Source organism: Vanrija albida (genome assembly GCF_041260175.1).
Source record: "Vanrija albida strain AlHP1 chromosome Unknown contig_3, whole genome shotgun sequence".
NCBI classification, from domain to species: domain Eukaryota; kingdom Fungi; phylum Basidiomycota; class Tremellomycetes; order Trichosporonales; family Trichosporonaceae; genus Vanrija; species Vanrija albida.
This window is the reverse complement of record NW_027191422.1, coordinates 1,446,897-1,473,501: the sequence shown is the minus strand read 5'-3', so window position 1 is coordinate 1,473,501 and position 26,605 is coordinate 1,446,897. Positions and strand designations below refer to the sequence as shown.

At 65.7% G+C, this 26,605-nt stretch overlaps 10 protein-coding genes across 10 annotated transcripts; 5 read left to right on the top strand and 5 right to left on the bottom strand.

The window, feature by feature from the left end:
* Positions 1–292: 292 nt before the first annotated feature.
* Q8F55_003865 (uncharacterized protein) lies at positions 293–4,881 on the top strand (the record flags this gene model as incomplete). Its single annotated transcript, XM_069352392.1, has 5 exons — positions 293–334; positions 370–382; positions 418–990; positions 1,025–3,797; positions 4,302–4,881. 5 exons carry the CDS (start codon positions 293–295, stop codon positions 4,879–4,881), a joined length of 3,981 nt encoding a protein of 1,326 aa, XP_069209810.1.
* Positions 4,882–4,974: 93 nt separating this feature from the next.
* cdc4 (myosin II light chain) lies at positions 4,975–5,719 on the bottom strand (the record flags this gene model as incomplete). The annotated part of the gene is made up of 5 exons (XM_069352391.1): positions 4,975–5,288; positions 5,325–5,390; positions 5,427–5,570; positions 5,659–5,677; positions 5,717–5,719. 5 exons carry the CDS (start codon positions 5,717–5,719, stop codon positions 4,975–4,977), a joined length of 546 nt encoding a protein of 181 aa, XP_069209809.1.
* An 857-nt stretch (positions 5,720–6,576) lies between these two features.
* Positions 6,577–8,830, top strand: ded1 (ATP-dependent RNA helicase ded1; the record flags this gene model as incomplete). Its single annotated transcript, XM_069352390.1, has 3 exons — positions 6,577–6,646; positions 6,792–7,198; positions 7,283–8,830. The coding sequence occupies 3 exons, from the start codon at positions 6,577–6,579 to the stop codon at positions 8,828–8,830; spliced, it is 2,025 nt and encodes a 674-aa protein (XP_069209808.1).
* Positions 8,831–10,409: 1,579 nt separating this feature from the next.
* On the top strand, positions 10,410–12,827 carry Q8F55_003862 (uncharacterized protein; the record flags this gene model as incomplete). Its single annotated transcript, XM_069352389.1, has 4 exons — positions 10,410–10,495; positions 10,531–10,603; positions 10,672–10,831; positions 10,867–12,827. 4 exons carry the CDS (start codon positions 10,410–10,412, stop codon positions 12,825–12,827), a joined length of 2,280 nt encoding a protein of 759 aa, XP_069209807.1.
* A 241-nt stretch (positions 12,828–13,068) lies between these two features.
* On the bottom strand, positions 13,069–16,821 carry Q8F55_003861 (uncharacterized protein; the record flags this gene model as incomplete). Its single annotated transcript, XM_069352388.1, has 6 exons — positions 13,069–15,044; positions 15,299–15,326; positions 15,685–16,050; positions 16,350–16,468; positions 16,554–16,629; positions 16,756–16,821. The coding sequence occupies 6 exons, from the start codon at positions 16,819–16,821 to the stop codon at positions 13,069–13,071; spliced, it is 2,631 nt and encodes an 876-aa protein (XP_069209806.1).
* Positions 16,822–17,086: 265 nt separating this feature from the next.
* Q8F55_003860 (uncharacterized protein) lies at positions 17,087–18,887 on the top strand (the record flags this gene model as incomplete). The annotated part of the gene is made up of 3 exons (XM_069352387.1): positions 17,087–17,543; positions 17,578–17,724; positions 17,758–18,887. The coding sequence occupies 3 exons, from the start codon at positions 17,087–17,089 to the stop codon at positions 18,885–18,887; spliced, it is 1,734 nt and encodes a 577-aa protein (XP_069209805.1).
* A 28-nt stretch (positions 18,888–18,915) lies between these two features.
* Q8F55_003859 (uncharacterized protein) lies at positions 18,916–21,113 on the bottom strand (the record flags this gene model as incomplete). The annotated part of the gene is made up of 3 exons (XM_069352386.1): positions 18,916–20,156; positions 20,193–20,509; positions 20,575–21,113. 3 exons carry the CDS (start codon positions 21,111–21,113, stop codon positions 18,916–18,918), a joined length of 2,097 nt encoding a protein of 698 aa, XP_069209804.1.
* A 226-nt stretch (positions 21,114–21,339) lies between these two features.
* Positions 21,340–21,843, top strand: Q8F55_003858 (uncharacterized protein; the record flags this gene model as incomplete). Its single annotated transcript, XM_069352385.1, has 5 exons — positions 21,340–21,404; positions 21,473–21,524; positions 21,600–21,695; positions 21,735–21,788; positions 21,826–21,843. 5 exons carry the CDS (start codon positions 21,340–21,342, stop codon positions 21,841–21,843), a joined length of 285 nt encoding a protein of 94 aa, XP_069209803.1.
* A 144-nt stretch (positions 21,844–21,987) lies between these two features.
* Q8F55_003857 (uncharacterized protein) lies at positions 21,988–22,884 on the bottom strand (the record flags this gene model as incomplete). The annotated part of the gene is made up of 2 exons (XM_069352384.1): positions 21,988–22,399; positions 22,442–22,884. The coding sequence occupies 2 exons, from the start codon at positions 22,882–22,884 to the stop codon at positions 21,988–21,990; spliced, it is 855 nt and encodes a 284-aa protein (XP_069209802.1).
* A 515-nt stretch (positions 22,885–23,399) lies between these two features.
* On the bottom strand, positions 23,400–25,099 carry Q8F55_003856 (uncharacterized protein; the record flags this gene model as incomplete). Its single annotated transcript, XM_069352383.1, has 13 exons — positions 23,400–23,444; positions 23,488–23,571; positions 23,621–23,697; positions 23,752–23,823; positions 23,873–23,908; positions 24,004–24,074; positions 24,122–24,304; positions 24,349–24,451; positions 24,487–24,544; positions 24,583–24,692; positions 24,732–24,852; positions 24,900–25,024; positions 25,069–25,099. 13 exons carry the CDS (start codon positions 25,097–25,099, stop codon positions 23,400–23,402), a joined length of 1,116 nt encoding a protein of 371 aa, XP_069209801.1.
* Between the last annotated feature and the right edge of the window lie 1,506 nt (positions 25,100–26,605).

Below are 26,605 nucleotides of genomic sequence, written 5' to 3'. Positions count from 1 at the left end.
CCCCCGCGGCGGCGGCGACGACGCCGCGCCACATGGGCCCTGACGGCCAAGCAACCACCACCAGTGCGTCATGCGCATTTTGGCCGCCGCCGCCGCCGCCGCTGCAGCTGCCGCCGAGTGCACCAACTCCATACCAAGCTTTGCGTTGCCTTGCTCCAACACTCACCCATACCCCATCACCCCCGGCCCATCGCACTCGTTCAGCAGACACTACGACCCCGCCGACGACAACCTCAACGCACGCCCCCACCGCCATGTCCCCTCCCTGTCCGCGGCACTAAACAGCTCCACAATGAACGACCCCGGCGACGGGCGCGGCCACAATCGCGAGCGGGTGAGTTGCTGCGCTCTGGAGCTCGCTGACCCCAGTCCGGCCAGGGCAGTGAGTGTCGAGCACCCCCGTCCCACTGACCCCAGTCCCGCGCAAGACGCGCAAGAAACCAAGGCAGCGCGACGGGCCCGTCCCAGAGCCGTACCTCGCGCTCGCGCCGCGCCCCGTGCTGTCTGCCCCGCCCGACCCCGACCCCGTGGCCGCGAGCCTGATCCTCCCGTCGACGTATGTGCGGCGCACGCGGGGAGGGTCGCGGCCTTCCTCGGGCGCGGGGCTGGGCCGCGCGCCGTCGCCCGCACGCCCGCTCGTAGGCGGCAGCGGGGGCGCGTACGCCGCCAACCTGCTCGCGCCGCCGAGCATCGTGCCCCGCCGGGGCTCGGCGGCGCAGACGCAGACGCAGACCCGGAGGGAGGGGTACGCGGCCAACTGGGCGTCGCCGCCCGCCATCATGCCCGGCGGCTCGGCGGCGAGCAGCTCGATGCAGACGGGCCGCAGCGTGCCCCGGCCTGGTGTGCCGGGCCAGCAGAGGCGGCGCGGGCGCGTGGTTAACCAGGAGGGCTCTAGCCTCGCGCGCCGGCTGACGGTGACCTCGCGCGAGGAGGGGCGCGCGATCGGCCTGTCGCGCGGCGCATCGATGCGCCGCGTTAATCTGTGGGACGGTGAGTCGGGGGTGTGGGGTGCGCTGACGGCCAGATCTGCCCGAGACGGACGAGGCGCCGCCGCCGTTCCCGTTCCCGACTGCGAGCAACACGCGGCTGCCGCCGACGTTTGAGCCGTCCGAGGGGGATGAAGAGGAGGAGGGGGCGCGGCCGCGCTCCCCGCCGCCGCGGTTCGACGACCTCTTCCCGCGCCGCCACTCGACGGGCGAGGCGCTCGCCCCGCCCCGGCCGCCGCTGCGCCTGACGCACTCGGACGTCGTGACGCCCGTGGTCGAGTCGGACGCGGCGACGCAGGCGTTCGTGTCGGCCCCGTCGTCGCCGATCGCGAGTGAGGACGAGGCGTCGACGGCGCATAGCGAGCACTACGACGACGACGAGCGCGACGACCGCAGGATGTGGAACTACGACATCTCGGCAGGATACAGCCTCGAGGAGCGTGTCCGGCGCGAAGCAGTGCGCCAGGCGGCGCGGGCAAAGGCGCTGGCCAGTGGAGCGTCGCACCAGGTCGCGCAGATGGTCGCGCAGGCCGCGACGCCGCTGCCAAGTCCAGAGGCCGAGTTGTCGGCGGCAGCGGCGGCGGCCGAGGCGGCACAAGCGGAGGCTGCACGAGTTGAGGCGGCGCGAGCTGAGGCCGCCCGCGCTGAAGCGGCACGAGTGGCAGCTGCACGCGCAGAGGCAGCACGAGTACAAGCCGCTCGCGCCGAGGCTGCACGCGCTGAAGCCGCGCGAATAGAAGCCGCACGCGCCGAAGCAGCGCGGGCCGAGGCCGCACGCGAGGAGGCCGAGCGGGCTGAAGCGGCAGCAGAGGCTGCTCGTGCCGAGGCCGCCAGAGTCGCTGCCGAGGCAGCTCGCGCCGAGGCGGACCGCCTCAAACGTGTGCGACTCGAGGCCGAGGCTGCCTTGACGTCAAAGGCAGAAGCGAAGAAGGCCAAGGCCGCCCAGTCAGAGGCCCGGCGGCACGCAGAGAAGACCGAGGCTGCCCATCGCCACCTCATGGCCGAGGCAGCTACCAGGCGATACCAGGCCGAGGTGGCGGCCACACGGCGTGCCGAAGCACAGCAGGCGTCGCGCCGACGCGACATTGAGGCTGCCGTGAGGAACATCGTTGGCTCGCGGCGTGTCGCCGAATCCGACATCGACGCGGCTTGTGACGACGCGTATGAAGCCCTCAAGGGCAGGACGCCGACGGCCGACGAACTGGTTGCCGCTGCAAAGGACGCCGTGGATGCCAGGATCCCCAGACGCACGCCGACAGCGAGCATAGACGACGTCCGGAGACGATCTACGGGAGAGCCTACCCCACGTCCTGGGTCATCAAACGGGCAGCCACAACCGCAACACCAGACGAGGAGCACTCCGTCACCCGTCAACGCCGTCATCGACCCCAGGCGCAACACGCCCAGCCCGCTCGACAGCTCGCAGTCAAGCGAGCGGGTCGTATCCCCTCGGCCACCCAGCGTGCAGGAGTCGCGCGCAAGCATGGGCAGCAACCGCCGCGCGTCGCGTATCCAACTGATACACGGCAACCTCGTCGAGGTGCCGCTCGACCTGTCAGACCCGCCTTCGCGAGACAGCACGCCGTCGCCAAACCCCTCAGCCGGAACGATCCCGTGGCCGCAGCCCTACAGCCCTCCATCGCGGCCCAAGACATCGTCCATCACCTCCGACAGCGGTCGAGGCCGCACAACATCAGACGACGGTCGACGCCGCTCAAACGGCGGCCCCAGTGAAGCAGAGAACATCACGCAGACGCCGATTACGTCGTCGCCGCGCTCGAGCTTCTCGATACCCACTGATTCTATGCCTGAGCCCCAGACTATCCTCTCCCAATTTAGAGAGCGGTCTGGGTCCGGTGGTGGACAGCGGCACGACCGCCCTGGTGCTGGCAGATCGACGTCTGCTTCGACCATCGACACGATCCCTGAGCATGTCGTCTTCCCGACGGCACAGGCGGCGCCCGTAGCTGAGGATCGCACTCCTCCAGCCGCGGCCACCACTCGCGAAGAACGGAGACTGAGCCGTGGCGTTGCGGTGAGGAGGAGTTCCGCCTCGCCATCGGGTAGATCACGGCGCCTCTCGCTGCCGCAGTCGAAGCCAGACCTGCCCCCGCTGTTCACGTCCCCCGGCGTGTTCAGCGAGGAGCTGCCAGCAGACGGTAGCACCGAGGCCACGCCGCCACGGCCCGCCGCGCCGCGCAGCAAGACAGCTGACGAAGTGGCGCGTGTTGAGGCGTCGCCCCATGTCCCCCACCGCCACTCGATCGACGCGAGCCCCTCCCCAAGCCCAGCGACTAGCAACGAGGTGTCTGCAGCGGCACTTCACAAGCCATTGCCTTCGCTGCCGCCCGGCCGTGAGGCAGCACTCCGTCGGCGTGAGCTCGGTGCACCTATCCAGCTGGAGGACACGACCTCGCCGCCTCCCGTGGTTGCGCCTCTCGAAACGCCTCCTCTCACTGGGCCGCTCCTCGACCTCGCCAGGCTGACGCCATCAATACCGCCTGCCAAGTCACCCGGGCTCAAGGACCTCGGGATGACCGCCCCGGAGCTCCTCGAGCTGCTCGAGGAGGACGGCGCCGGGGGTGCCGAGTCGTCAGCCCGTGGCGCGGCGCGCGCTGCCATCCGGAAACAGTTTGAAGAGCAGCTCCAGGAGCAGTCGGCAATCGAGCACCAGGTCGAGCTGGACCTCCAGCATGCGCTTGCGCTGGAGACTCCGCCGCAGATCCGCGAGCCCGTCGTCGAGAGACTCGAATTCCCCCCGCTCCCATCCAAGCGGCCCCCTGTCCCTCCCCGCCCGCGCGTCACCATCCAGTCAGATTCGCTACCCCCTCAAACACTTGCATTCACGCCTACGACGCCGCTTAATCCCGTCGCGCCGCTCATATTCCCAACGCCGCGGACGTCGCTGAACTCCACTTCCCCGCAACTCAACTCTACCCCGCCGCTCAACTCCACCCCACCGCGGAAACCGCCTCCCCCACCTCCGCCGCCGCGCAGCAGTGGTAGCATCCGCCGACCGCCGCCTCCGCCGCCACCTCCCCGCTCTTCCGTGTCAGCGTCGTCAAATAACACTGCGAGGCCTGAAACCCCGCCGGACCTGTTACGCACACGCCCGCAGCTCATGCAGGTCGCGTCATTCTCGTCGTCCACGTCCTCGCTCTCCGACGTGCCCGACACACGCGCACCGTCGCCAGTGCAGTCCGTGACGTCGCAGGGACGGCCGCGGGGACCGCGAGGCCCTCGCCCTGCGCCGCCCCCTGTCCCGCCGCGTCCTTGGGCGAGCCGACGGCCACCGCCGCCGCCGCCCCCGCCTAGACAGGCTCCACAACCGCCAGCAGTTCCCCCTCCACCCGCGAGGTTGGCCCCACGCCCGGCGCGCCCCCTTTCTGACATTGGCATGCCCACGCCTGCGGTCGACACTGCACCGGAGATTCCCCGGCCTCAGTCGTCTGTCGAGGTGCACCACGCAGTGTCGGATGACGAGGATGAAGCCGACGAGGCAGAGTTCGAGTACACGGACCTGGACCTATTTGCCTCACAGCTGGAAGGAACAGGCCACGAGTACGAGGGCCTGACGCATCTGACCCAGTTCATGGGTGCGGCCACGGACCCCGGTGCGAGCGCAGCGGCACTCGACACCCTGATCCATGCGCCGGTTACCATCGACAGCAAGCGGACCAATGCAAAGGGCAAGGTCAAGCTGAAGATGTCTGTTCTCGGCGCGCGAGTAACGACATGCCCCATCTGCCTGGCGCAGTTCCGGGGCGGGGACTCGGCCGTGTGCCTGCCGCGCTGTGGGCACGTGTCGCACGAGACGTGTGCGACACGGTGGTTCAAGGAGAGCTCGAATTGCATGATCTGCCGTCTGCCGTTGGTCGAGGAGACGTTAATCTAGGTCGCATCCCCCATCATATTAGCAGCCGTTAGTAGACTGCGCACATAGAAGCGGAAGCGTCCGCACATGTATCCCTAGTCTTGCACGCGGGAGTCAGAGCACACGCAAGGGCCGAGGTCGTACATCAAGGTCATGAAACGCGGTGCTAGTCTGCTCTACCCGAGGCAGACTGACGCCTACTGGGCGAGGATGGAGCGGACAAACGAGTGGTAGTTGATCTGGCCGTCGCTGCATGTCAGTCACGACCACGCCACGCACGCACGTGACAGGGAAGCCCTTGAGGAGCTCGTCGACCTCGTCGTCAGTCATCTTCTCGCCGAGCTGGGTGAGGACGTAGCGGAGCTCGCCGGCGCCGATGAAGCCGTTACCGGCCTTGTCGAACACCTGGAAGCCCTTGATGAACTCGTCTATGCCGTCAGCTGTGCAGCAGCACCAAAACGCACCGGCAGTGCCCGCCGGCTTCCACCCGTCGGGCCGGTTGAGGATCTGGAGGAACGAGTCGTAGTCGACTGGGTGCGTTAGCGCCGCCTTCCGCCAAGACCCACAAGTAGCACCCAGGTTGGCCTGCAGCGCGCCGACCTCGGCCTGGGTCGGGTTCTGGCCAAGCGAGCGGAGGAGCTCGCCGAGCGACTCGCGCGGCACCTGCCCCGTGCCCTTCTTGTCGAAGAGGGCAAAGGCCTCGCGGTATTCTGTGGGGTGTGAGCGAGCGAGTCCCTTTGGTGGCGAGGCCGCCAAGCACGGCAACACGGGTCGCGGGGCACGAGCAGGCCGACTTACCAGCGTTGTTGGGGGAAGACTGGGGCCGTCAGCGCTCGCGCGTGGGGTGTAGACGCACCATGGTGTGTGGGGGGGTACGTTGGTCTGTTGTTGATTTCTCAGTTGATGTTGTCGTTGAGTTTGCCAGCATGCGGCCAGCCAGCGGCACGCAGCTAGGCCGGTGCGCGAAGCAGGCCCTGAGACGCGTCAGGCGGTGTGGTGTATTTGGTCCCGCTCGCGTGGGAGGGTTATTTAACCCGCCCATATACCCCGGGCATAGTGCGTCACTTGTCGTCGTCGGCCTGATTTGCCCCCGCCCCGCTGTTCTCACTGTGACTTTGGCGTGGCCCGCCCGTCGCCCCGCTGAATTAAGCCGGACCCCCGCCCTGGCGCCACGCGCAATGCCCGGGCTGGCATTGGGGCAGCAGTGTGAGCCTGGCCGCCTCTGCTGCTCCCCCCGCCTGTTTGCATTTTTGCCACTGATGAGAATTTTCTCCCGAAGCCTTGGACGGCGAGCCAGTGGGCCACTTGCTAATGACTGACTGACACGCGTACATGCTGCCTGCATGCGGCTGTCGCGCCTCCGCCCGCCTCCTGCCCCACCCAGCCGCACCCTTTTCATCCACTATATTCCACCCACTCCAACTCTCTCTTTCCTTCATCTCCTCATTCAACTCCCCCCTCCCCCCTCCAATAACACTTGACAACTCTTCCCCCCCTTGTCCCCTCTTAGACTTGCTGCGACACGCTCTTTCCGTTCTGTACCTATAGACCGAGAAGAGACCACCTCCGAGCCAAACGACAACGAAAAAAAAGAAGCCCGACCGTAATCGATCCGTCTTCCCTCCCCCCCAACCTACGCCCACCCCCCTCCTCTATATCAACCAACGCCCGCAACCTTTCGAGGTAGCAACCCCAACAAACCCCTTTAAACACATTATGACTGCTACCCCCGTCACCGACTCCAACATCCCTGCCTCGGGCGCCACTGGCCTCGAGAAGAAGTTTGGTAAGTAGACAGGCGAAAACGCCTGGTCGCGTGAGACCGAGTGGACGCGGGTGGCGTGGTCAGCAAACTCGACAACATGTTGCCACCCACCTTGTCCCTCGTCAGCCGACCCTCGCGTCGTTGCCACCCACACTAACAACCGCAGCTGGTGTCACTCTGAACGCGAACCGCCCCGCTTACGTTCCCCCCTACCTCCGCGCCCGTCAGGCCGCCGAGGCAGTCGCCCCCAAGCCGGCCGCTCTCAACACCGCTGCCCCCGTCCCCTCGCAGGCTGGCAACGGCTACCGCCCGTCCCCCACGGGCCTCCCCACCCCCGCCCCGACTCCCGTCTCGAGCCGCGGCGCCTACGCCCCTCCCCGCGCCCGCGCCGAGGGTGCTGCTGCCGACGACGGTGGCTGGGGTGCTCCCCGCCCCGCCAACAACAACCGCTCTTTCGAGCGCGGCACCGCTCCCGGTGTCGGCGCCTGGCGCGATGGCCAGCACATTACTGGTGCTCGCAACCCCCGCCTCGAGAAGGAGCTCTACGGCGAGGAGGGCGACGGTACTCACCAGGTGAGTGGCGGTGTAAGACGCGCGGCAGATGATCGACGTCGTCCGGGAGCAAATTTTTTAGTTCCATTACTGACATTCGCATAGTCGACCGGTATCAACTTCGACAAGTATGCCGACATCCCCGTCGAGGCCACTGGCACGGGCGTTCCCGAGCCGGTGATCGAGTTCAAGCCGCCTATCGACCCCGTTCTCCTCGAGAACATTGCCTACGCGCGCTACTCGACCCCCACCCCGGTCCAGAAGTACTCGATCCCCATTGTCGCCCTCAACCGTGACCTCATGGCTTGTGCTCAGACTGGTTCGGGCAAGACTGGTGGTTTCCTGTTCCCCATCCTCTCGGCCCTCTTCACCTACGGCCCCTCGGCTCCTCCCCCGGACAACCAGTCGTACGGCTACAGCCGCAAGAAGGCCTACCCCACTGCCCTCATCCTTGCCCCCACCCGTGAGCTCGTCTCGCAGATTCACGAGGAGGCCCGCAAGTTTGCCTACCGCTCGTGGGTTCGCCCCGCCGTCGTCTACGGCGGTGCCGACATTGGCCAGCAGATCCGCCAGCTTGACCGCGGCTGCGACCTTCTTTCCGCTACCCCCGGTCGTCTTGTCGACCTGATTGAGCGTGGCCGCATCTCGCTTGCCAACGTCAAGTACCTTGTCCTCGACGAGGCCGACCGCATGCTTGACATGGGTTTCGAGCCCCAGATCCGCAGAATCGTCGAGGGTGAGGACATGCCCGGCGTCCACGACCGCCAGACCCTCATGTTCTCGGCCACCTTCCCCAAGGAAATCCAGATGCTCGCCCGCACCTTCCTCAAGGACTACATCTTCCTTTCGGTCGGCCGTGTCGGTTCCACCTCGGAGAACATCACCCAGCGCATCGAGTACGTCGACGACCACGACAAGCGCTCGCTCCTCCTCGACCTGCTCCTTGCCGAGCAGTCGAACGGTCTCATCCTCGTGTTCGTTGAGACCAAGCGCATGGCCGACTCGCTCTGCGACTTCCTCTGCTCGCAGCGCCACAACGCCACCTCGATTCACGGTGACCGCACCCAGCGCGAGCGTGAGGCCGCCCTCTACGCTTTCCGCACTGGCCGCGCCCCCATCCTCGTTGCCACTGCCGTCGCCGCCCGTGGTCTCGACATCCCCAACGTCACCCACGTCATCCTCTACGACCTCCCCACCGACGTCGCCGAGTACACCCACCGTATCGGTCGTACTGGCCGTGCCGGTAACACTGGTACCTCGACCGCCTTCTTCAACCGTGGCAACCTCGCTATCGGCCGTGACCTCATTGAGCTCCTCAAGGAGGCTAACCAGGAGGTTCCTCAGTGGCTTGTTGACATCTCGTCTGAGCGTTCGTTCGGTGGTGGTTACGGCCGCTCGAGCCGCGGTCGTGGCGGTGCCCGCTCCGGCGGTGGCCGCGACGCTCGCCAGGGCGGCGGCTTCGGTGGCTCGGGTGGCTACGGCGGTGGCCGCGGCGGCTCGAGCTACGGCGGCGGCGGCGGCTACGGTGGCGGTGCCTCGTACGGCGGCGGCTACGGTGGTGGCGGTGGCGGCTTTGGCGGTGCTCCCGCTGGCCAGTTCGGCGGTGGTGGTTTCCCCCCTGCTTCGGGCTCTTCGGGTGCCAGCTGGTGGTAAGCTCTACCCACTGACACGGTGTGCGACCTAGTCGCCACTGTTGTTTCGTGTCTTGTCTGTTTCCCACTTCGTTTCCTTTTCCCCTTTCTCTGCATCGACATCAACCCATTCGCCCGTCAGCATTCGCAAGCATGTGTTCAAGCGTCCAGCAACAGCAACACCCCCCTTCCATTTCCCCCGTCATTCAGCGCACAATATCATCATTCGATCATACACCGCGGCGCTGGTCGCACCAACGAAATGGACGTTGAACAACAAACCACGCATTCGAGCACGCTTGCACAACCCCCCTCCGCTGGCGGCGGAAGGAGTCCCCGATACCCATCCGGCCTTGTGTACGATTAGCGCATTCCTATTCAAGATTCCCGACCACACAATAGACAGCAACTGGCACAATTTCATGACGACTTACGACCCCCCCACCCCACTATAGCATTTCGACATTACCATTGTGCCCCCCCTTCGCTGTCTGGGTTACCCCAGGGAATTATCATGTAGCGGAGACACCAGGGCGAGAGGCGCTAGAGGCTTAGAGTGATATAGAGATCCAACCGCGAGCCTCGCCGGCGTTTGTATGCCCACCGTCTCGGTGAGAGAATATGAATAGAGTTGCGAGTAATGTGTGGTGTGGTGGGGGCGATGTGCGGAACGTGGCAGGCTATGTTGATCGTCGATCGAGGAATGCTGCGACTGACGGACTGGCTGGTCTCGAGGCACGTCCAAGAAAGTGCCAAGTGCCACAGTCTTGGCCGGCATGGCACTGGTTGCGGTAAACCTTGAGCAGAAGAGTGACATCACGGCATCGCACAGTGCACGTACATAACTCGGGCTGCCGCATCCGGAACCAAACAACCAATGTTCCCAGTCGCGTGAGGACAGTCATGTGTGCTCGAAGGAGCGGGTCGCAGCGGGAGGGATGAGACAGTGCGAGCAAAGAAGCCGCAGCGGGCGGGCGTGTACAGTCCGCCCGCACGGCGTCGGCGTCATGGCTCGCTCGGCAGACTGCGGCGGGACAGGCAGGCGCTAGGCGTTGCCCGCACGCCCTGACGGCGGCGGCGTGGGCGGCTGGGCGCCGGCGTGCTGCCTGGCGCAGGCTCGGCCCCCTCGCCAACTCGTACGCATGCATCCGACTGCGAGTTTCACGCCGGCGATGATCTGGGGCGTCTGCTGCGTGTGAGACTCGCGGAGAACAGTGATGGAGGAGGGCTGGGGAGGGGGTGGGAGGGGGGTTGCACCCTGGCTGCTCGTGAGGCACCTTTGGATCTAAGTCTAAAAAGTAAAATGCGTTTGGCGGCGGCGAGTTTTGCGACTGCGCGCGACACTGGCGACTGGCGACTGGGACATTTGCGACCTTGGCAAGTGACGGCCCCGGGCTTGGACTGCACGCGCTGCCTCTGCCTGCCGGGACGCAAAGGCCCAAGTCAAGCCACGCGCAGCAACTTCGACTCTGCTCTGCTCTACACACCCCACACCGACCCACACCATCACTCGGGCTCGCACCGCACCCGTGCACAGGCGACACCTCGCCCCCATCGCACACGACGCTCAGCACTGCAACGCAGCCCGCAGCCTGCCCCCCATGGTGCGCTGGCGGGGCGTGCTCGCCGCTGCCGCGCTCCTCGCGTGGCCCACGCACGCGGGGTACATTACTGTCGGCATGACCGAGTGAGTTGCGCGTCGCGGCCTCCTGCTGACCCCAGCGCGCACCAGTGCGGCACGTCCACGGTCGAGTGGTACGGCGACGACGGGCCGTACCACCTGCTTCTTACACCTGTGCGTTGTCGCGCTCGCTTCTGCCGATCGCCGGCCCCCGCTCCCGCGCTCACGCGCTCACACCCCAGACTACCTTCTCGGCACACGGCTACAACGTCTGGGTGCCCTCCATCGCTAACGGCACGACCGCGCACAACCTCACGATCAAGCAGCCCGCCGGGCTGCAGTACCTCGTCACGGTGTGGGGCGCCTCGGGCATCGAGTATGCCGGGACGACCGACGTGCAGAGTGGGTTCGGGGAGAGGCGTAGCTGACGCCCGTAGCCGTGCTTCCCAGCGCGACAAACGACGCCTCGTGCTTCTTGAAAGACGCGGAAATCGCAGGCCTGTACACGTTCGCCTTCAACATCTCCAACACGAACGCCGGGTTCCCGCCCCAGTGCTCAAACCTGAGCATGGCGTGGCCGACGAGCCTCGAGTCACCGACCCTCCCCCCGAGGGTTAGGGGGTTGGGGGAGGGCGACGGCGAGGGAGACAGCGACAGTGAGGACGTCACGGCTGTCATCGAACCCCTCGACGAGCGCCAGGCCGGCGCCGCCCCCGCCCAAACTTCCTTCGCGTCCAAGTTCCCCGGCGTGCTCGAGAACGCCGACACGTCGAGCAGTAACAAGACGCAGGGCAACACGACCACCCCGCCGACCATGTTCGGCATCATCCCCCTCGGCAACTCGTTCTCCATCCCCATCACGTACCCGCACAAGTCCAAGTTTGTCAGCGGGCTACCCGAGGACTCGCTGTCCAACACGCCGACGACGTGGACGAGCCAGGGCGTGACCCACCTCAACTGGACAGTCAACCTCGCAAAGGGCACGCGCTTCATCCTCGTCGCAGGCATCGGCACGCACGAGGAGTGGGCGAGCGGCGGCTCGAGCGAGATGATGACGGTCGGCCAGGGTGGCGTGGGGTGCTTCAACCTCGGCGGCGCGCCGAGTATCACGGCGTCAGAGACCAAGAGCGGCCCGATCCGCAAGCCGACGTCGACGTCGACCGACATGAGTAGCACGGACGGCACGGACACCGGCGGCAAGACCTGGGCCGGGGTGATCATCGCGTGTGTCTTCTCAGCCCTCGCCACGCTCGTCCTCGCGACAATCTTCTACTGCTGCTGCCGGATCCGGAGCAAGCGCAAGCGCGCAGCCAAGCAGGGGCTGCCCAAGCCCTCGGTCGTCAGCGTCGCGACGTTTGGTCGCATCGACACGAAACGCGGCAAGTCGCGCATGGAGCGGTACGAGGCCGGCGGGGAGAACGCGGCGGATGTACAGCTCGACCTCATCGGCGGGGACAGGGACGACGCGAGCGACGGCACGCGGCCGATTTCGACGGTGTCGGACGCGACCCGCCCCCAGTCGCAGTTTTCTGTTTCCTCCCGCCCGCCGCCAATCACCACGTCGCCGCTCTCCCGGCGCTACGACGGCGAGTTTGGCACCTACCCCTCGCCCGGCTGGTCGCCGGGGTACGGGTCGCCGGTCGAGCTGCACGACTACCACGACTTCGCGCCGGGCGGGGGCTACTCCAACACGCAGCTCACGTCGTCGGCGCGCACCCGGCCCCCAGGGGAGGACTACACGCCCATGAGCTCGCCCATGAGCTCGCCGACGCGCGCGGCGAGCTCGGGCCCGCTGGCCGACCTCCGCAACGACCTCATGGGCCGGCAGGCGAGTGTCGACCAGCTCGTGTCGTACCCCGCGCTCGCGGTCAGCCCGCCCCCGCGGCGCGGGCTGCAGCTGCACGACCCTGGCCAGGGATCAGACGACATGGGCAACGCCGGCGCCGACGCGCTCGCCGAGCTCAAGCGCGACACGCTCGCCGCGCTCGGCGGCCAGCCCGGCTCGCCGACCGGCGCCGCCCCGCCCGCCGGGCCATCGGCCCGCCGCCGCCGCGAGCGCGAGCGAGGCGAGGCGACCTACCTCGTCCACCGGGACGCCGGGCGCGTCCTCGGCTCCGGGCCGCGCAGGCCGCGTAACGTCCTCGAACTGCCGCCACGGTACGAGGAGCTCACGTGGGACGAGGATGCCGATGCCGACGCCGAGCGGCCACCGCCACCGGCGCCACTCACGGTCGACACGAGCAACACGGGCTCGCACCCGTCGCACTCGGCCTCAGCGTCCCCGGCCACCCCGGCGCTGCCCTACGCCGCGAGCATACCCCTGCCCCACTCGCCCTTGCCTTCAGACACTTGGGACGCTGCTCCGCCACCCGCTCCCGCTCCCCCCGCCGACCCATGACACTACACGACACGGACAATCAACTTTACCGCATTGTAAAGCATCGCAGCAGCATCGTGGCCGCATACCGAACACTAGGCCTCCCCCACAGTCGTACACTGTTGTAGCACTAGCCCCCGATTCACGCGTCCCACGCATACACGCCATTTACCCGTATCCGCCACTGATGCATGTGCGCCACGAATCTATGAGATGAGGAACGGCCAAGGCCAAGAGAGTCAAGAAGAAAAAGATGCGGTGACTAGTTTGGGTAGTTCTCCAGCTCGTTCTGGAGGATGAAGCTCACACGGCGCTGGCTCTTGGGCGCCGTACGGCCACCAGTCGTGCGCATCTCCTGGCACACAAACGAGTCGGGCGCGCCGGCCCAGTCGTCGACACGGTACCGTCCCTTCGAGTTGAGCCCGCGGTCGCGGTCGCCGAACAGGTCGAGCGCGAGCTGCGTGTGTGACACGCCACCGTACGTTGTCAAGCAGCGCGGGTTGACGAGGATGCGCGCAGGGCGGTACTCCGAGTTGGGGATGAGCCACATGTCCTCCTCCTGCATGATGGGCTCGGGCTCGGGGATCGACGCGTCCATGGCGTCGATGTTGGTGCCAGAGTTCTCGTCGGCAGCCTCCTCCTTGTCCTGTCCCTCCTTGATCGGGTTGGCGAGCTGCGCAGCAGGGTCCTCCTGCTCGGCGGCCTTGATGGCGGCAACGGGGTCGGCGGGACGCTCGGCACGCTCGAGGTGCTCGTTGCCGGCGGCGGGCGCGGGCTTGTCGACGCGCTTCTTGTCGGCGCCAGCAGCGGCGGCGTCGGCGCCAGAATCGGCCTTGGCAAGGATGGGATCAATGTTCTCGACAATCTGGTCACGCTTGCCGCTGCGGCGGCCCGAGCGTGGAGATCCACGACGGCCCTTGCCCTCGGTGGGCGTGTCGCGCGACGCGTCGATCCAAAGGTCACGGCAGAACCACATCTGAGTAGAGTCCATGCACGGGGTTTCGGGATCGGTCGGGACCTCGGCGGTGAGGTTCTGCGCGTTGGGAGAGGCACGGTACTTGATACCACGGTAGTATGACTGCTCGGGGTCGACGACGTGCGTGCCCGACTCGCAGCAGAAGACCTGGAATGGAAGGTGCTCGGCGTATCGGTCGGTGCCGACCTTGTCACGGGGAGGGCCAGCCTCGGGCTTGGAGCTGGAACGCGCCTGGCGGAAGAGGTCGCCTGCAATGTCACGGGTACGCCAGCGGTCCGAGAAGATGAAGAAGCCGTTGTGCTCGGCCCAGTCCATGCCGCAGACCATGGCAGCGCTGTTCTGCTCCGACACACGGAGCGACTCGAGCACGTCCATGGGGCACGTGAAGCCCTTGAGCCAGATGACGCGGTGGAACTTGATGTGGCGCTTCTGCTGGAGCTCGTGAAGAGGCTCAAGCACCAGGTTGCGCACTGCGGCCTCCTCGAGTGGGTAGTAGTTGATGGTCAAGGGGTCGATGCGGCGGATACGGAACGCAATGCCGAGGATGGTCAGGACGGCCTCGCACAAGTCGCTCAACGTTGGCGTCGCGTCGGTCGAACCCTGGTCGAGCATGGACACGAAGATTTGGTGGGTGCCGAGGCGGCGAGCGAGCTGCACAATGATGGCGAGCTGGTCAACCAGGAAGTGGTCGGCCGAGTGCACGACTAAGGCGATGTAGTACAGGTGGTCGCTGTTGGCGAGATCATTGTACTTGTCGTCGACCGACTGGCTGAACGGGCGCACGAGCGTCTGACACTTTGCCGCGACCCATCCATTGAACTGGAGGAGGTCGTCAATGACACCCTTCATGACCTGCGTGTCCTCGCGGGCCGTCTCGCTGCCGACGATGAACGGCTTCTGGAAGCGTGCCCAAAAGTCCCAGATACCATCTGTCACCTCCTCGTCAAACAGGTCGGGGTACGCGTCGCGCCCTATCCTGCTCTGGAGGAAGGGGTACTTGGCCACGTCGAGGTCCTTCTCTTGCAGGAAGACGCGCTCAACGACGCCATGGCTCTGGATCGAGTCGCCGCGCTTGCTGCCGCCGAAGAAGACGCTGCGGAAGAGTACGATGGCCGTGATGAGGAGCGTGCCGCGGATGAGCAGGCGCTGAACCGCTGGCGTCAAGTTGAGGCGAAGGCCACGCAGTGGGAACGTCGGCATGTTGGGCACGTTGGCTGCGCCTGGGGGAGCGTTGCGAGGCCGACGGCGCGAGTCGGCGTTGGCTTTGGGCGGGGGGGCTGAAGTGGGGGGAAGGGAGCGCGTGTCGAGGAGCGAGGTTGAGATAGGAGCGCGATCGTGGGGAGAGTCGCAGCAGCATCCAGAGGAGAGCACGGGCAAGGATAATATGTCACCGGGGGAGCACAGTGTCAGCGGCGTCGGCGTCGTGGGTGTGTCGCGCGTCTGTGCGAGCGAGCGAAATCTCCGTGCACGCTGCCCAGGGCGGGAAGGGAGGGGGGAGAACGCGACGACTACTCACAGGTTGACGGAATGTTGACCACACGCTGCTAGGGCAGCGCGACTGTTGCGCAGTTGTTGAGAGGTGTTTGGCGTGAGTGAGATGTCGTTCGAGGTCGTTCGTTGAAAGAGAAAGTAAAGAGTAGCAGTAGAGTTCCAGGGTGGAAGTCGCCTTGCAAGGGAGGAAAGGACGAGGACGCCAACCTTTGAATACTGTTCAGGCACAGGACACGGGTTCATCACAACTTGTTGCGTGTCAAATCTCATTTAAAAGAGTGAGGTAAACGGGACCAATAGCGCGTTGCTTGGCCTGGTCCTTGTGGCATCGAGGCTGCAGCTCCTACCACCCAATGCAACACTCTCCATGCATGTCATGCAGCTCAAAACTACCTAGGCCTCCTCACGCACAACCTCGACCTCGATGCGCACCTCCTCGCGGCCAAACTCGCGCAGCTGCACAGACGCAGCCCACGTACCCAGCTCCTTCATGCGCGCGCCAGCCTCCTCGTCAATCCACGACACCTCGACCTCCTTTGCAGAAATCTCGTGCTCCAACGCCAGGCGGTCAAGCACATCCGAGAGGGTGAGCGAGCCGTGCAGGGATGGCGTCGTGGGCGAGACGGTGCGGCGCTCAAACGTGAGCGTTTGAGGGATGAGGTGAAGGGCGTTGAGGAGCTCGGCAGGTGTGGGGATAACCTCCTGGGGCTGGTATCCCTCCGGTGCCTCGCCCGAAGGCGCGTTGAGCAGGTCGATGTTGCTAGGTGAAGGGCGGTTCTGCGGGTGTGAGCGGGGGTGCGAGAATGGGTAGGGCCCGGTCTGGGGACATGGGTGAAGGTGTTCGGCCCTGTCCGCAGAAGCTCGGCCTTCACTGTGGCAGCGGTGTAGGATCACTCTGCTTGTCAAGATGTACAAGTACACCAGCTCCCAGGGTTGGAAAGTCCGTACACTGCTTGTCCGATCCAGGCAATAGAGCCACTTCTTGCCGGCGCCGCAAGCCTGGGACCTTCCTCGGACAGGTTCTTGCAGCCCTCTTGAGCCGCCTCCACAATCCCCTCCTATACACCAACACTCACCATCTCGGAGACGAAGGGCTCGAGTCGCTCAGAAGCCTTCTTCCAAGGAATGTAGCGCGCGAGGCGGTACGGCGCGAGGTGGTGCCTCATGCGGCCGGGGGCGACCTCGACGCGGTCGACTGCGGGGTCAGCGATGGACGGGCCAGGGGGTGAAGCGATGGGCTGCTGGCCTATCGGCACACAGCTCCCGCACCCTCCACTCACATCGGTAGCCGAGGCCCTCGACGTCCTGGAGGAGCTCGACGACGACCGGCGTGTGCTTCATCGACACGGCCGAGGTCTGGGGTGTCAGCGGCGTCGGCGGGCCAAAGCAGCAGCTGTATCCCTAGTAGTGCTGATACACGAGGCGGTGCGGTCCGACACGCCGCCAATGCATGGGCACGCTGCTGCTGCTCGGAGAACTCACGGAGAAGGCAGCGGACCGGGCCTTCAAAGAGCCGCGGAGGGCGGCGCGCGACGTCGAAGCGAGCATCGTGGTGTGGGTGGGTTGATTTCTGTCCTCTTCTTCGTGCGGTAGGCGGTGTCGGGCGCGGTGTAGCAGCGACGACGGAGTTGTGAAGGAGGAATAACACGCTCGAGGTCGTTTTTGCAGCGTCGACGAGCTCAACTTTCGAGATTCGCGGCAGAGATCGGTTCGCGTTTGGTGGATGAGTCACGTGACGTCCCACACAAAGTTGGAGACAAGCAATCTTGCGGGTCTGTTTTGACGCGACCACCGCCCATCACACCACGACAACATGGACAGAGGAGCAGCACGCAGCAGGAAACGCGCCGAGAAGGCCGACAAGGTGTCTGTAGCGGCGCCAGCACCGGCCGGAAAGCAGCGCGACGTCAAGTCGCTCCCAAAGCCCAACTCGAAGCCGAAGCACAAGGGCAAGAGCAAGCCCGGCCCCAGCGACGGCGTCCACCCCGAGCGCGCCGAGCGCAAGCGCAAGGCCGAGGAGCAGTCCAAGGACCCGGCAAACTACACTGCCAAGGCGATCCGGAGCGCCAAAGCGCTCGTGTATTCGCAAGAGCCGTTCGACCTCCCTCCCCCGGCCGAGCGCCTCGCCGGCGTCACCCGCGTCGACCTCGAGGGCAGCGGGGCCACCGACGTGTCGTGGCTCGCGGGGAGCAGCGTGACGTGGCTCAGCTTGAAGGGGTGCGCCGTCGTGGACGGGTGGGAGGCTGTTGGCGGGTTGGCCGATCTGTCAGGTGAGAGTCGCTGTACTGCCCGCGCTAACCCCAGTCCTCAACATCAGCGCGACGGGAATCACTACCCTCCCCAAGCCGCTTGTAAACCTCTCAAAGCTCAAGGCCATCGTTGCGATGAGCAACGAGTTCTCCACGCTTGACCACGGCGTCGTCGCAGGCTGGAAGGAGCTCAACTCTATCAGTGCGTCCGCCACCAGACCCCGCTGACGCCCAGTCGTGTCCCACTCGCCCAACCTCACCTCGCTGCCTGCGTCACTGGCCGAGCTGAGCAACCTCTCCAAGCTGACCATCTCGCACTGCCCACTCCTGTCCGCTACGGGTCTCCCAGACCTCTCGGCGCTCCCGCACCTCCGCGACGTCAAGGCCAACAACCTCCCGCGGCTCACGACGCTCCCAGCACACCTGGCGACCTGGGGAACCGGCGTGATGAGCAGCGACAAGGACGGGGCCGCGCGACGCGGACAGGGCCTCGAGGTGCTCGACCTCGGCAACTGCTCGCTGGCGTTCGCGGCCGTCGCCAAGGTCTTCGGGCTGGGCGGCAAGTCCAAGGCGGCGCAGTGGGGCAACCTGCGCTCGCTGACGCTGCGCGCCAACCCGCTCGCGCTCGAGAAGGAAGACTACGCCGAGCTGCTGCAGGCGTCGGCCGACCTGCCCAAGCTCCAGATCATCGACTCGCGCCGCGTCGTCGAGCGGAAACGCAAGGGCGAGACGCCCGAGACCAAGGCCGAGAGGCGGGCACGCGAGCGCAAGGAGGCCAAGATGCGCCCGACCGGTGCCAACGAGACGGCCGGGGGCGCGATGCGCACGTGGGGCAGCGGGGAGGCCGAGGGCAAGGAGAAGAGCGGGGAGAAGAAGCGCAAGGCGCGGCCAGAGGACGGGGAGAGGGGCGAGAAGCGGCGCAAGGCCGACGGCAAGGGCAAGGCGGAGGGCGAGGGCAAGGCCGAGGTCCGCCCCAAGCGTGTGCGCGAGGACAAGGTCGAGACCAAGCCCGAGGTCAAGCCCGAGGCCGAGGCCAGGCCCAAGAAGAGCAAGGCGCCGCGCGTGGTCGACGCCGACCCGGAGGCGCCAGCACCGAAGAAGCGCAAGGCGGCGCCTGCGCCTGCGCCACCAGCCGCGCCGACACCGGCCACGCCGGCCGACCCATCGGCCGTCAAGCCCAAGAAGCCGTCGCGCAACGAGACGGCCGTCGTCGGCGTCATCGAGGTGGGCACGGGTAAGGGCGAGGCGCGCCGGCCCAAGGCCAAGACGGCGGGCGTGGACCTCAAGGCCGTGTTTGGCGGCGCTGCGGCCCCCGCGGCCGACGACGAGGCGTCGGGATCCGGCCTCGGCGTCGGCGGGTGGTAGATACAACATATGCATACACTCTACATGGCTAGTCGTCGTCGCTGTCATCGTCGGAGGACGAGTCCTCGGCGGCAATGACGCCCGACGCGAGGCGCCGCATGCCCACGCCGCCCTCGACGCCCGAGAAGCCGTACGTCGCCGGCGGTTCGAGGGCGCCCGCCGCAGCGAGGTCGCCGAGCGCGAGCGCGGCCGCGTCGGCGCCCGCCTCGGTGGCACTGACCGCCGCCGCGGCAATGTCGCCCACGACCGGCGCCACCACGGGCTCGGCGTCGCCGCCCAGCTCGGCCTGCAGGAGCAGCGCCATCTCGTCCATCTCGTCGTCACCCATGTCAATGTCGCCTTCGGCATCGCCCTCGCCGTCCTCGTCCTCGCCGTCACCGTCGCCCTCGGGCACAGCTGGCGTGGCGAGCGCGGGCGTGGCAGGCGCGACGCTCTCGCCGTCGCCATCGTCGTCGTCGTCGCCGAACAGGTCCTCGTCGTCCGACTCGGCTGCCGGTGATTCGGCGTCTGGCATCGGCGTCGCGATCGCCATGCCCGGAGTCGCGGCGGGTGTCTGCCCCTCGAAGTCGCCCTCGCCGTCGGCGTCGTCGTCGAACAGGCCAGCCGAGTCGTCCCGGTCCTCGTCGGCCGCGGCAGGCGTCGCGGCCGCCTTGGCTGCGTCGTCGGTCGCGGCTGCGGCCGCACCCGCGTCGGCAGTCTTGGCCTCGATCTCGTCGAGAAGCGCTTGCCGCACCGCCACCTTTGTGTTGACGTCGTCTTGCAGACCCTTGATCGTCTCCTCGAAGCGCTTGGTGAGAATCGGGTTGCCGCCCGTGAATCCCGCACGCTTCTTCTCGATGAGCTGCTCGAGCTGCTTGATCTCGGCAGAGTACTGCTTGATCTTGGCCTTCTTCTCCGACGTCTCGTCGTCGTCCTCCGAGTCCTGGTCGTCGTCGTCGTCGGATCCGTCGAGCCCGTCTTCCGATCCCGACTCGTCCGACCCCTCCATCTTCTCCATCAACGCGGCCTGCAGGTCCTCGTCGAACGCGTCGTCGCCGCCCTCTGGCGCCTCGCCGTCGAACTCGTCGCCCTCCTCTCCCTCGTCGCCGTACTCGCCGCCTTCGCCGTCCTCGTACCAGTCGGTGGCGACCGATCCGGGGTCTTCGTACATCTCCGACCCGTCAAATTCGGACGCCCCGTCGTTGTTCCATGGGTGCTGCTGCTCGCCAATAACGTAGTTGACGTAGTACGAGTCGGGGATGTCGGGGTCGGGGTGAGGCTCAATCGAGTCTGGGGGTCAGTCATTAGCCGCGCCTCGGCACCCACCAACAGTCATGTGGTCCGCCTCCTCGTCCTTGCGGATGAGCTCCTCGACCTGCTCCTCCACAACCTCGATGGTCTGCCGCGACAGGCGCTTTCGGAACCGCCTCTTCCTCACATGCTTCATCGGCGGCGTGATGCCGTGCGGCCAGATGTAGTCATCGGCATTGAGCGCCGACTCGGTTATCCGCGACTCGTCCCTGATGGGATCAGACACGATGAGCATCTGCGAGATGTCGGCGACCTTGAACAGGTGTCTCCCGTCGACCGTCTTCTGCGCCTCGATCATGTTGGGCAAGTCGACGAGCTTTGACGCGTACGTCCTGTCGTTGATCTTGAACACGCCGCGGCGCGGGTCTGGAGGTCAGCGACATCCTCCCCCACTCACTCACCCAGCATCTTGAACTCGATCCCCTCCAGGCCCTTGCCCTTGCCCTTTATCAAGTCGCGCAGGCCGAGTCTGTCGCCTCTGCCATCCGCGACCTCCTGCGGCACGCGGAGGATGAACTGCTCCTCGAACGCGAGGGGTTCCTCGGGGTGCTCGTCGAGCTCGCGGTCATACTCGCCAAGGAAGGAAGTCTGGCGCCCGCCAGCCGCCTCGCCGCCGCCGCCGGCCTTGAACGAGATCTTGAGGACGGCCGGGCCTCTGGTCGCCGCGGCCTGCTGGCGCGCCGAGACGCGCGTGCTCTGCCGTCCTGGCCCGCCACGTCCGCGGCCTCCGCGCGATCCCCGTCCGCCGCGCGACCCCCGCCCCCCGCCCCGCCCTCGGCCTCGGCCCCGCCCACGTCCGCGCGGCGCGCCGTCGGCTGGAAGGTCGGCGGCTGGGGCGCCGGGAGAGTTGAGCGAGAACGCTGGCGGTGCCGCCGGCGCCTCGGCTGCGTACGTTGACGGCCCGGCGTCGGTGTTGGCCCATGCGCCGTCGGACATGGCTCGTGCTGTGTCGTGTGGTAGTGCGTGCTGTTGCGTGGTCGCGGGGTTGTTGGTCGTCGGCGTGCTGATGTGCCAGGGGCTTATATATTGTTGGTTGAGGGCCACGTGAGGATGCATTACGTAAGGACAGCAGCCGCTTGACTGTCCACCACCAGGTGTTGAATCGATCAGTGGGTTGAAGCAACAACTCGCAATCCTCTCTTCGTCTACACACGCAAGCACAATGGACGACGCAGTCAACGCCTCTATCAGCGAGCCCCTCGACATTGTCAAGCTCGCGCTCGGCGAGTGAGTGGCGCGCGCGCGCGCGCGCGGCGCACGGCGCAAGAGACCCCGGCAACGCTGACAGTCCGAAGGAAGGTGTTCATCAAGCTCCGCGGCGACCGTACATTGACCGGCACGCTGCATGTGAGTCGAGCCGCTGGGCTGCTCGCAGACGGGAATTGCAGCCCTGCCCCCTCCGCCCGCCCACTCACACCCCAGGCGTACGACGCACACATGAACCTCGTCCTCTCGCAGGTCGAGGAGTCAATACACACGGTCGACGTGACCGACGACGGGCAGCCACTGCAGCCAAGGGTGAGTTATCTTTGACTGAGGGCTCAGCTCACACCGCAGGTCGAGCGCCGCAACCTCGAGATGCTCTTTGTCCGTGGCGACGGTGTCATCCTCGTGAGTTGACCGGCACCCGCTCCCCAACTAACGCCAGATCTCGCCCACACAGTAACAGCCTACGATGCATTGTATACCCCCTCGATGTACATGTACATGTGCATAGTGCATTGTGCAAAATGGCAAAGACAACTGATGTGTGATGCGGAGTGTGGTGTGTGCTGCGTGCTTCTTCCTTCTTTCATCTCTTCCCTCGCCTCTAGCGATCCGGGCCGGCACCGTAGCTGCCCGCGCCTCCGCCCGCATACTCGTCGTTGCCCTCTGCAAACTCGTTGTCCTCGTCGTCCGAGTTATCGCGCATGTCGTCGTCGTAGCCCTCAGAGCGGCGCGCGCGCGCCGTCGCCAGCGGCAGGCCGTTGCCCGCGTCCTCATGCCCAGAGGCGTACACCTGCGCAGCAGCATACGCCTCGTCCGTGTCAAACAGGTCGTCGTCCTCGTCCTCGGCCACGCGGGCGCGCGCATACCGAGCGGCCTGCTGCGCGCGCCCGAGCTCGTCGTCGATGTGGCGCTGCTTGCCCCGGCCTGAATCTGGCCGGTCAAGCGACAGGGCCTGGGCGAAGCGCGCCGCCGTCTGGTTGTCAAAGTCACGTTCCTGCAGCGCGAGCGTCTCGCTCATCGGCCTTATGTCAGCTCCGTGCGATGGGATGACTCACAAGACCATGGAATTGGGCGCGAGATGGAGCTCGCCCTGCCGGATCGCATCGAGCGCGCGCGCCTTGCCGCTCCGTGTGGGCGGGCTCGAGGCGAGGCGGGACGGCGAGCTCGGGCTAAGCGACATGCCGCCTATCGAGTCGGCGAGGAGCTCTGCCTCGCGCGCGAGCAGCTGCTCACGCACAGCGAGGAGGCGGTCGCGCACAGGGTCGGGGGCGTCGGGATTGGACACGCGGCGCGCGGTGGGCGAGCCGGCGGCAAAGGAGCTCGCCGCCGTCGGGCTCGTAGAGAAGAGCGACGTGTTGAGCACGCGCTCGTTGCGCGCGAGCCGGTCGCGCACCTCGCCCAGCGAGAGGTGCGAGATCTCGTCCGAGCCCGAGCCGGGCAGGGAGTTGCGGCCGCGGTTGGTGCGGCCCGGCACGCGCAGCGGCACGGCTTGGGGCATTGGTGTGGCGGCGTGTGGGTGGGGGTGGCTGGGGTGTGTGGTGTGATGTCGTTGTCGGTGGGGCTCTGGAGACTGTCGGCGGGTCGTCCTTATATACTTGTCGGCGGCGGCGGTGGTGGCGGCGGCAGAGGCGACGGCGGCGGGCGGGGCGGCAGTCAACAGCGTCATCCGCTTCACAGCACTGGTGGGTGACGGTGGGTCTGTGGGGTGGGTGAGATAGGCGTGCGAGGGGCCCAATAGGTGCGGTTGGATCTCAGCCCGTTGTTTGGTGAATCTAGGCACGCGTGTGGCAAACCCCCATCACACCTCGACTGTTGTGGCGTTTGGGCGTCTTGCCATCAAGCAAACTCTCTCCAAAGGATGTGTTTGTGCGTGGCCAGCTGGAGACTATGTAGCGCCCCCGACCAGACACTCAGCCGAGACCGCCGACATGTCGCTCGCACCACATGTTAGATGACATTCATACCTCACTATGCTGACATGGCTTCTACAACAGCACTCGGGCCCAGCCGGGTCTAGTAACGTTCGAACGTGTCGGTCCAGTCGTCCTCCGTGATGAGCTGGGGTGTGTGAGCGTTACTTTCCGGTCTCATGTTGACTCACATCCCATGTGGCGTGGAGGAGGGCGACAGCAACAGTGTTGCCGATGGCCCAGATGAACGCTGCGCTGACTTTGCGGTGCGAGACCTGCGCAGTGAGCAGATCGATGCGCGTTAGTTTCGAGCCCGCGACGTACATTGCATACCCGCTCCGATGCGAAGAGGAGGATCAGCTGTGCGACCGCGAAAACAAGCAAGGCAGAGCTGAAAAGGGCTGTGTTCGGTTAGCGCATGTGTTCCGTCACACGACGAGTTCCGCTCAACGTACCTGTCGGACCAAGTTCGTGTAATTTGACGATGAGCACGAATATCATCAACGCGGCACTTTGCGGTGCGAGACCTGCGCAGTGAGCAGATCGATGCGCGTTAGTTTCGAGCCCGCGACGTACATTGCATACCCGCTCCGATGCGAAGAGGAGGATCAGCTGTGCGACCGCGAAAACAAGCAAGGCAGAGCTGAAAAGGGCTGTGTTCGGTTAGCGCATGTGTTCCGTCACACGACGAGTTCCGCTCAACGTACCTGTCGGACCAAGTTCGTGTAATTTGACGATGAGCACGAATATCATCAACGCGGCATAGATGAACACGGCACTATGTCGTTAGGGATTGTTTCGGAAGGACGGTCATTCCGTACTCACATGGTGGGCCAGAGAACTGTCAGAACAAACAGTGGGACGTTCTTCAGCTCCCCAGGGCTCGACGTTGTCACGAAGAAGACCGAGTTCCAGTGGAACCCAGTCGACAGGGAGATGTAGAGTGTGCCGCTGAACAGGAGCGACACAATGATGCCCAGCGGAGCGAGTGACAGCAATGACCCGTCTCTGCGGTGTTGTTAGCCAGATCGGGTTAGGCGCGGAACACCGACTCAAGGATCTGCGCTGAAACCAGTGCGTTCGCGATGAAGACGTAGCTGAACGCTGCGATCCATGCGGTGTGAAGGGACGAGAAAACAACGAGGGTGGTTGAGCCTGGGTCATGAGCACTGTCTTGGCCACCCACGCACCTTGCTCGAGCATCGAGGACATGGTGATCGCTTGCAGCGCGGAGAGGAGAGCAAAGCCCTGCGCGGTCAGGTGTGAGGGAGGGACATGCAACCTACGCCAAGGAAGATCCGATGCTCGTCGCGCGCGACGGCCGCCTTCCTCCTCCCAGCGTGGAAAATCAGCATGATACCCAGGAGGAAGGCGAGCCCCGACACGGCGACAAAGCCTGCGCGGGTGTCAGCGAGAACGCGCGCCAGCCACCCACCAGCGTCACCGGCGCTCCCTCCCTGGTTGATACGCGGGATGCTGCAGTTCTCCCCGATACCGGTACCGGCGTGCTGCACAGCGAGCAGGACGTTGGGGTCGATGGCGCGGGACGAGACGGTCTGCGGCGGGTTAGCTGGTCTGCCCGTGCTTCCCCAGCTCCACGCACAACATTGTAGTCGGCGAAGAAGGGCGACGTAGGTGGAAAGAGCGTCAAGAGCTCCCTCGGCCCGGGGTTGTAGTTGAACAGCTGTGAAAAGAAGAGATTGCACTGCGGGAGGGGCGCGTGCTTGCCTGAGAGACGGGTTAGCGCTTCGCCTCGGCGGTACCCAACCCACAGAGCCACTCGAACGAGCCGAAGCCTGGCATGCTGCCGATGGAGAAGAGTAGAGCAAGAGAAAGGACAAGGTTGAAGGATGTCTCTGTTTGCGAAGGTGCAGACAGTCGCGTGGTGGCGACAGGAGTCGTGCCGCGGCCCGAGCGCTGTCGCACGGTGCTCGCCGGTCGTGTGTGGATGGGCCAACACGGACAAGAGCCTGCGCACAGCACTGACGGCGCGAACGTGCTGCAAAGGGAGGGAGGGAGGGTGAGCAGTGGTGAGTGAGTGTGGGGGATGAGGGGGAGATCAGTGAAACTTGGCGACGCCGGGGGGTGCGGCATGAGCAGAGGCTGGCTGGCACTCATCGGTCGGTCGGTACAATACGACATGAGGAATGATCAACACGCCCAAGAGGGAAAGGAACAAAAGGCAGCCGCGGGGGGGCTGGGTCAAACCACACACCACAAGAGCAGACAGATATACAAACGCGCGTTGGATGCACAGGGTGGCCAACGGCGAGCGAGGCGCCACGAGTGGCGCCCTCGGCACCAGTCCCACACATGTTGCATCGGGATCATGCTCGGCAGCAGTAAGAGCCACGAGCGATCCTCGTCGCCCGCCCTCCTTGCCCGACCCGACCGTCAGCTGGTCTCCCCCACTCCCCACATCGTCATCGATGTTCCCCCACGCTCTAGCCCAGATCGAGCGCAGCCATGACCAAAGGGCATCTGCTCGGCGTCGTCATGACCAGCAACGGTCAAGTCCGAGCCGCCGGAACGAGCCCAGTCGAGCAGCCCATGCCGAGGAGACGATGCGAGCCGAGACTGGGGCCCATGCATGCCGCGCGGGCAACTCGACGGCACATGAGGATTGCAGGACGAGACCGACGTCGGTAGCATGCGATAGCATGTGCGACGACACAAGATAGGCTATATATTGGCCCTATGGTGCCTTTCGGTGGCCGTGGCCGAGCAACTGCCGCCGGGGCCCGGTCTGCCGCTGCCGCCACACCACCTCCCCTCCGCATGCACCCACCCCGAGGAGGACCTGATGTGCAGTTACCATAGACAAGTTGGCGTGTTCACATGTTCTGGGTCTCGAGCTAGCGAGTGGCCGAGATTGGGGAGAGTTGGGTCACCAGGTGGCCAGTGTGCACTTTGCCGCTCGAGCCGCTCGAGTGGTTATGGTAATTTGAGGGGTAGATGTCGCCGGGGCTTTGACTCTGCTGGGCTTGTTCGGCCGGGCTCGACATGCAGCCTCACTGTGCGCTTGCTCTGGTCGCCGTGGCGTGTGGCGCAGTCTAGAGGCCATGTTCATGAGCGGCCGGAGCGGCGTGGCGTCCACATGGCGCCTGCCACTGATGCTCGCTGATGCATACAACGACCCCGCCGCCGCCGTCGACGGATGCAGCGGCCGTTCCAATGGCCCATATTCGAGGGTCCTTAGGCCGAATAAGGTAACTGAAGCATCCTCGAGTCAAGGGACTCGAGGCACGCGGGCAGAGGACGCGTGGACGGGTGCGGGCTGGCAGCTGGCAGTGTAACACGGCACAAGGC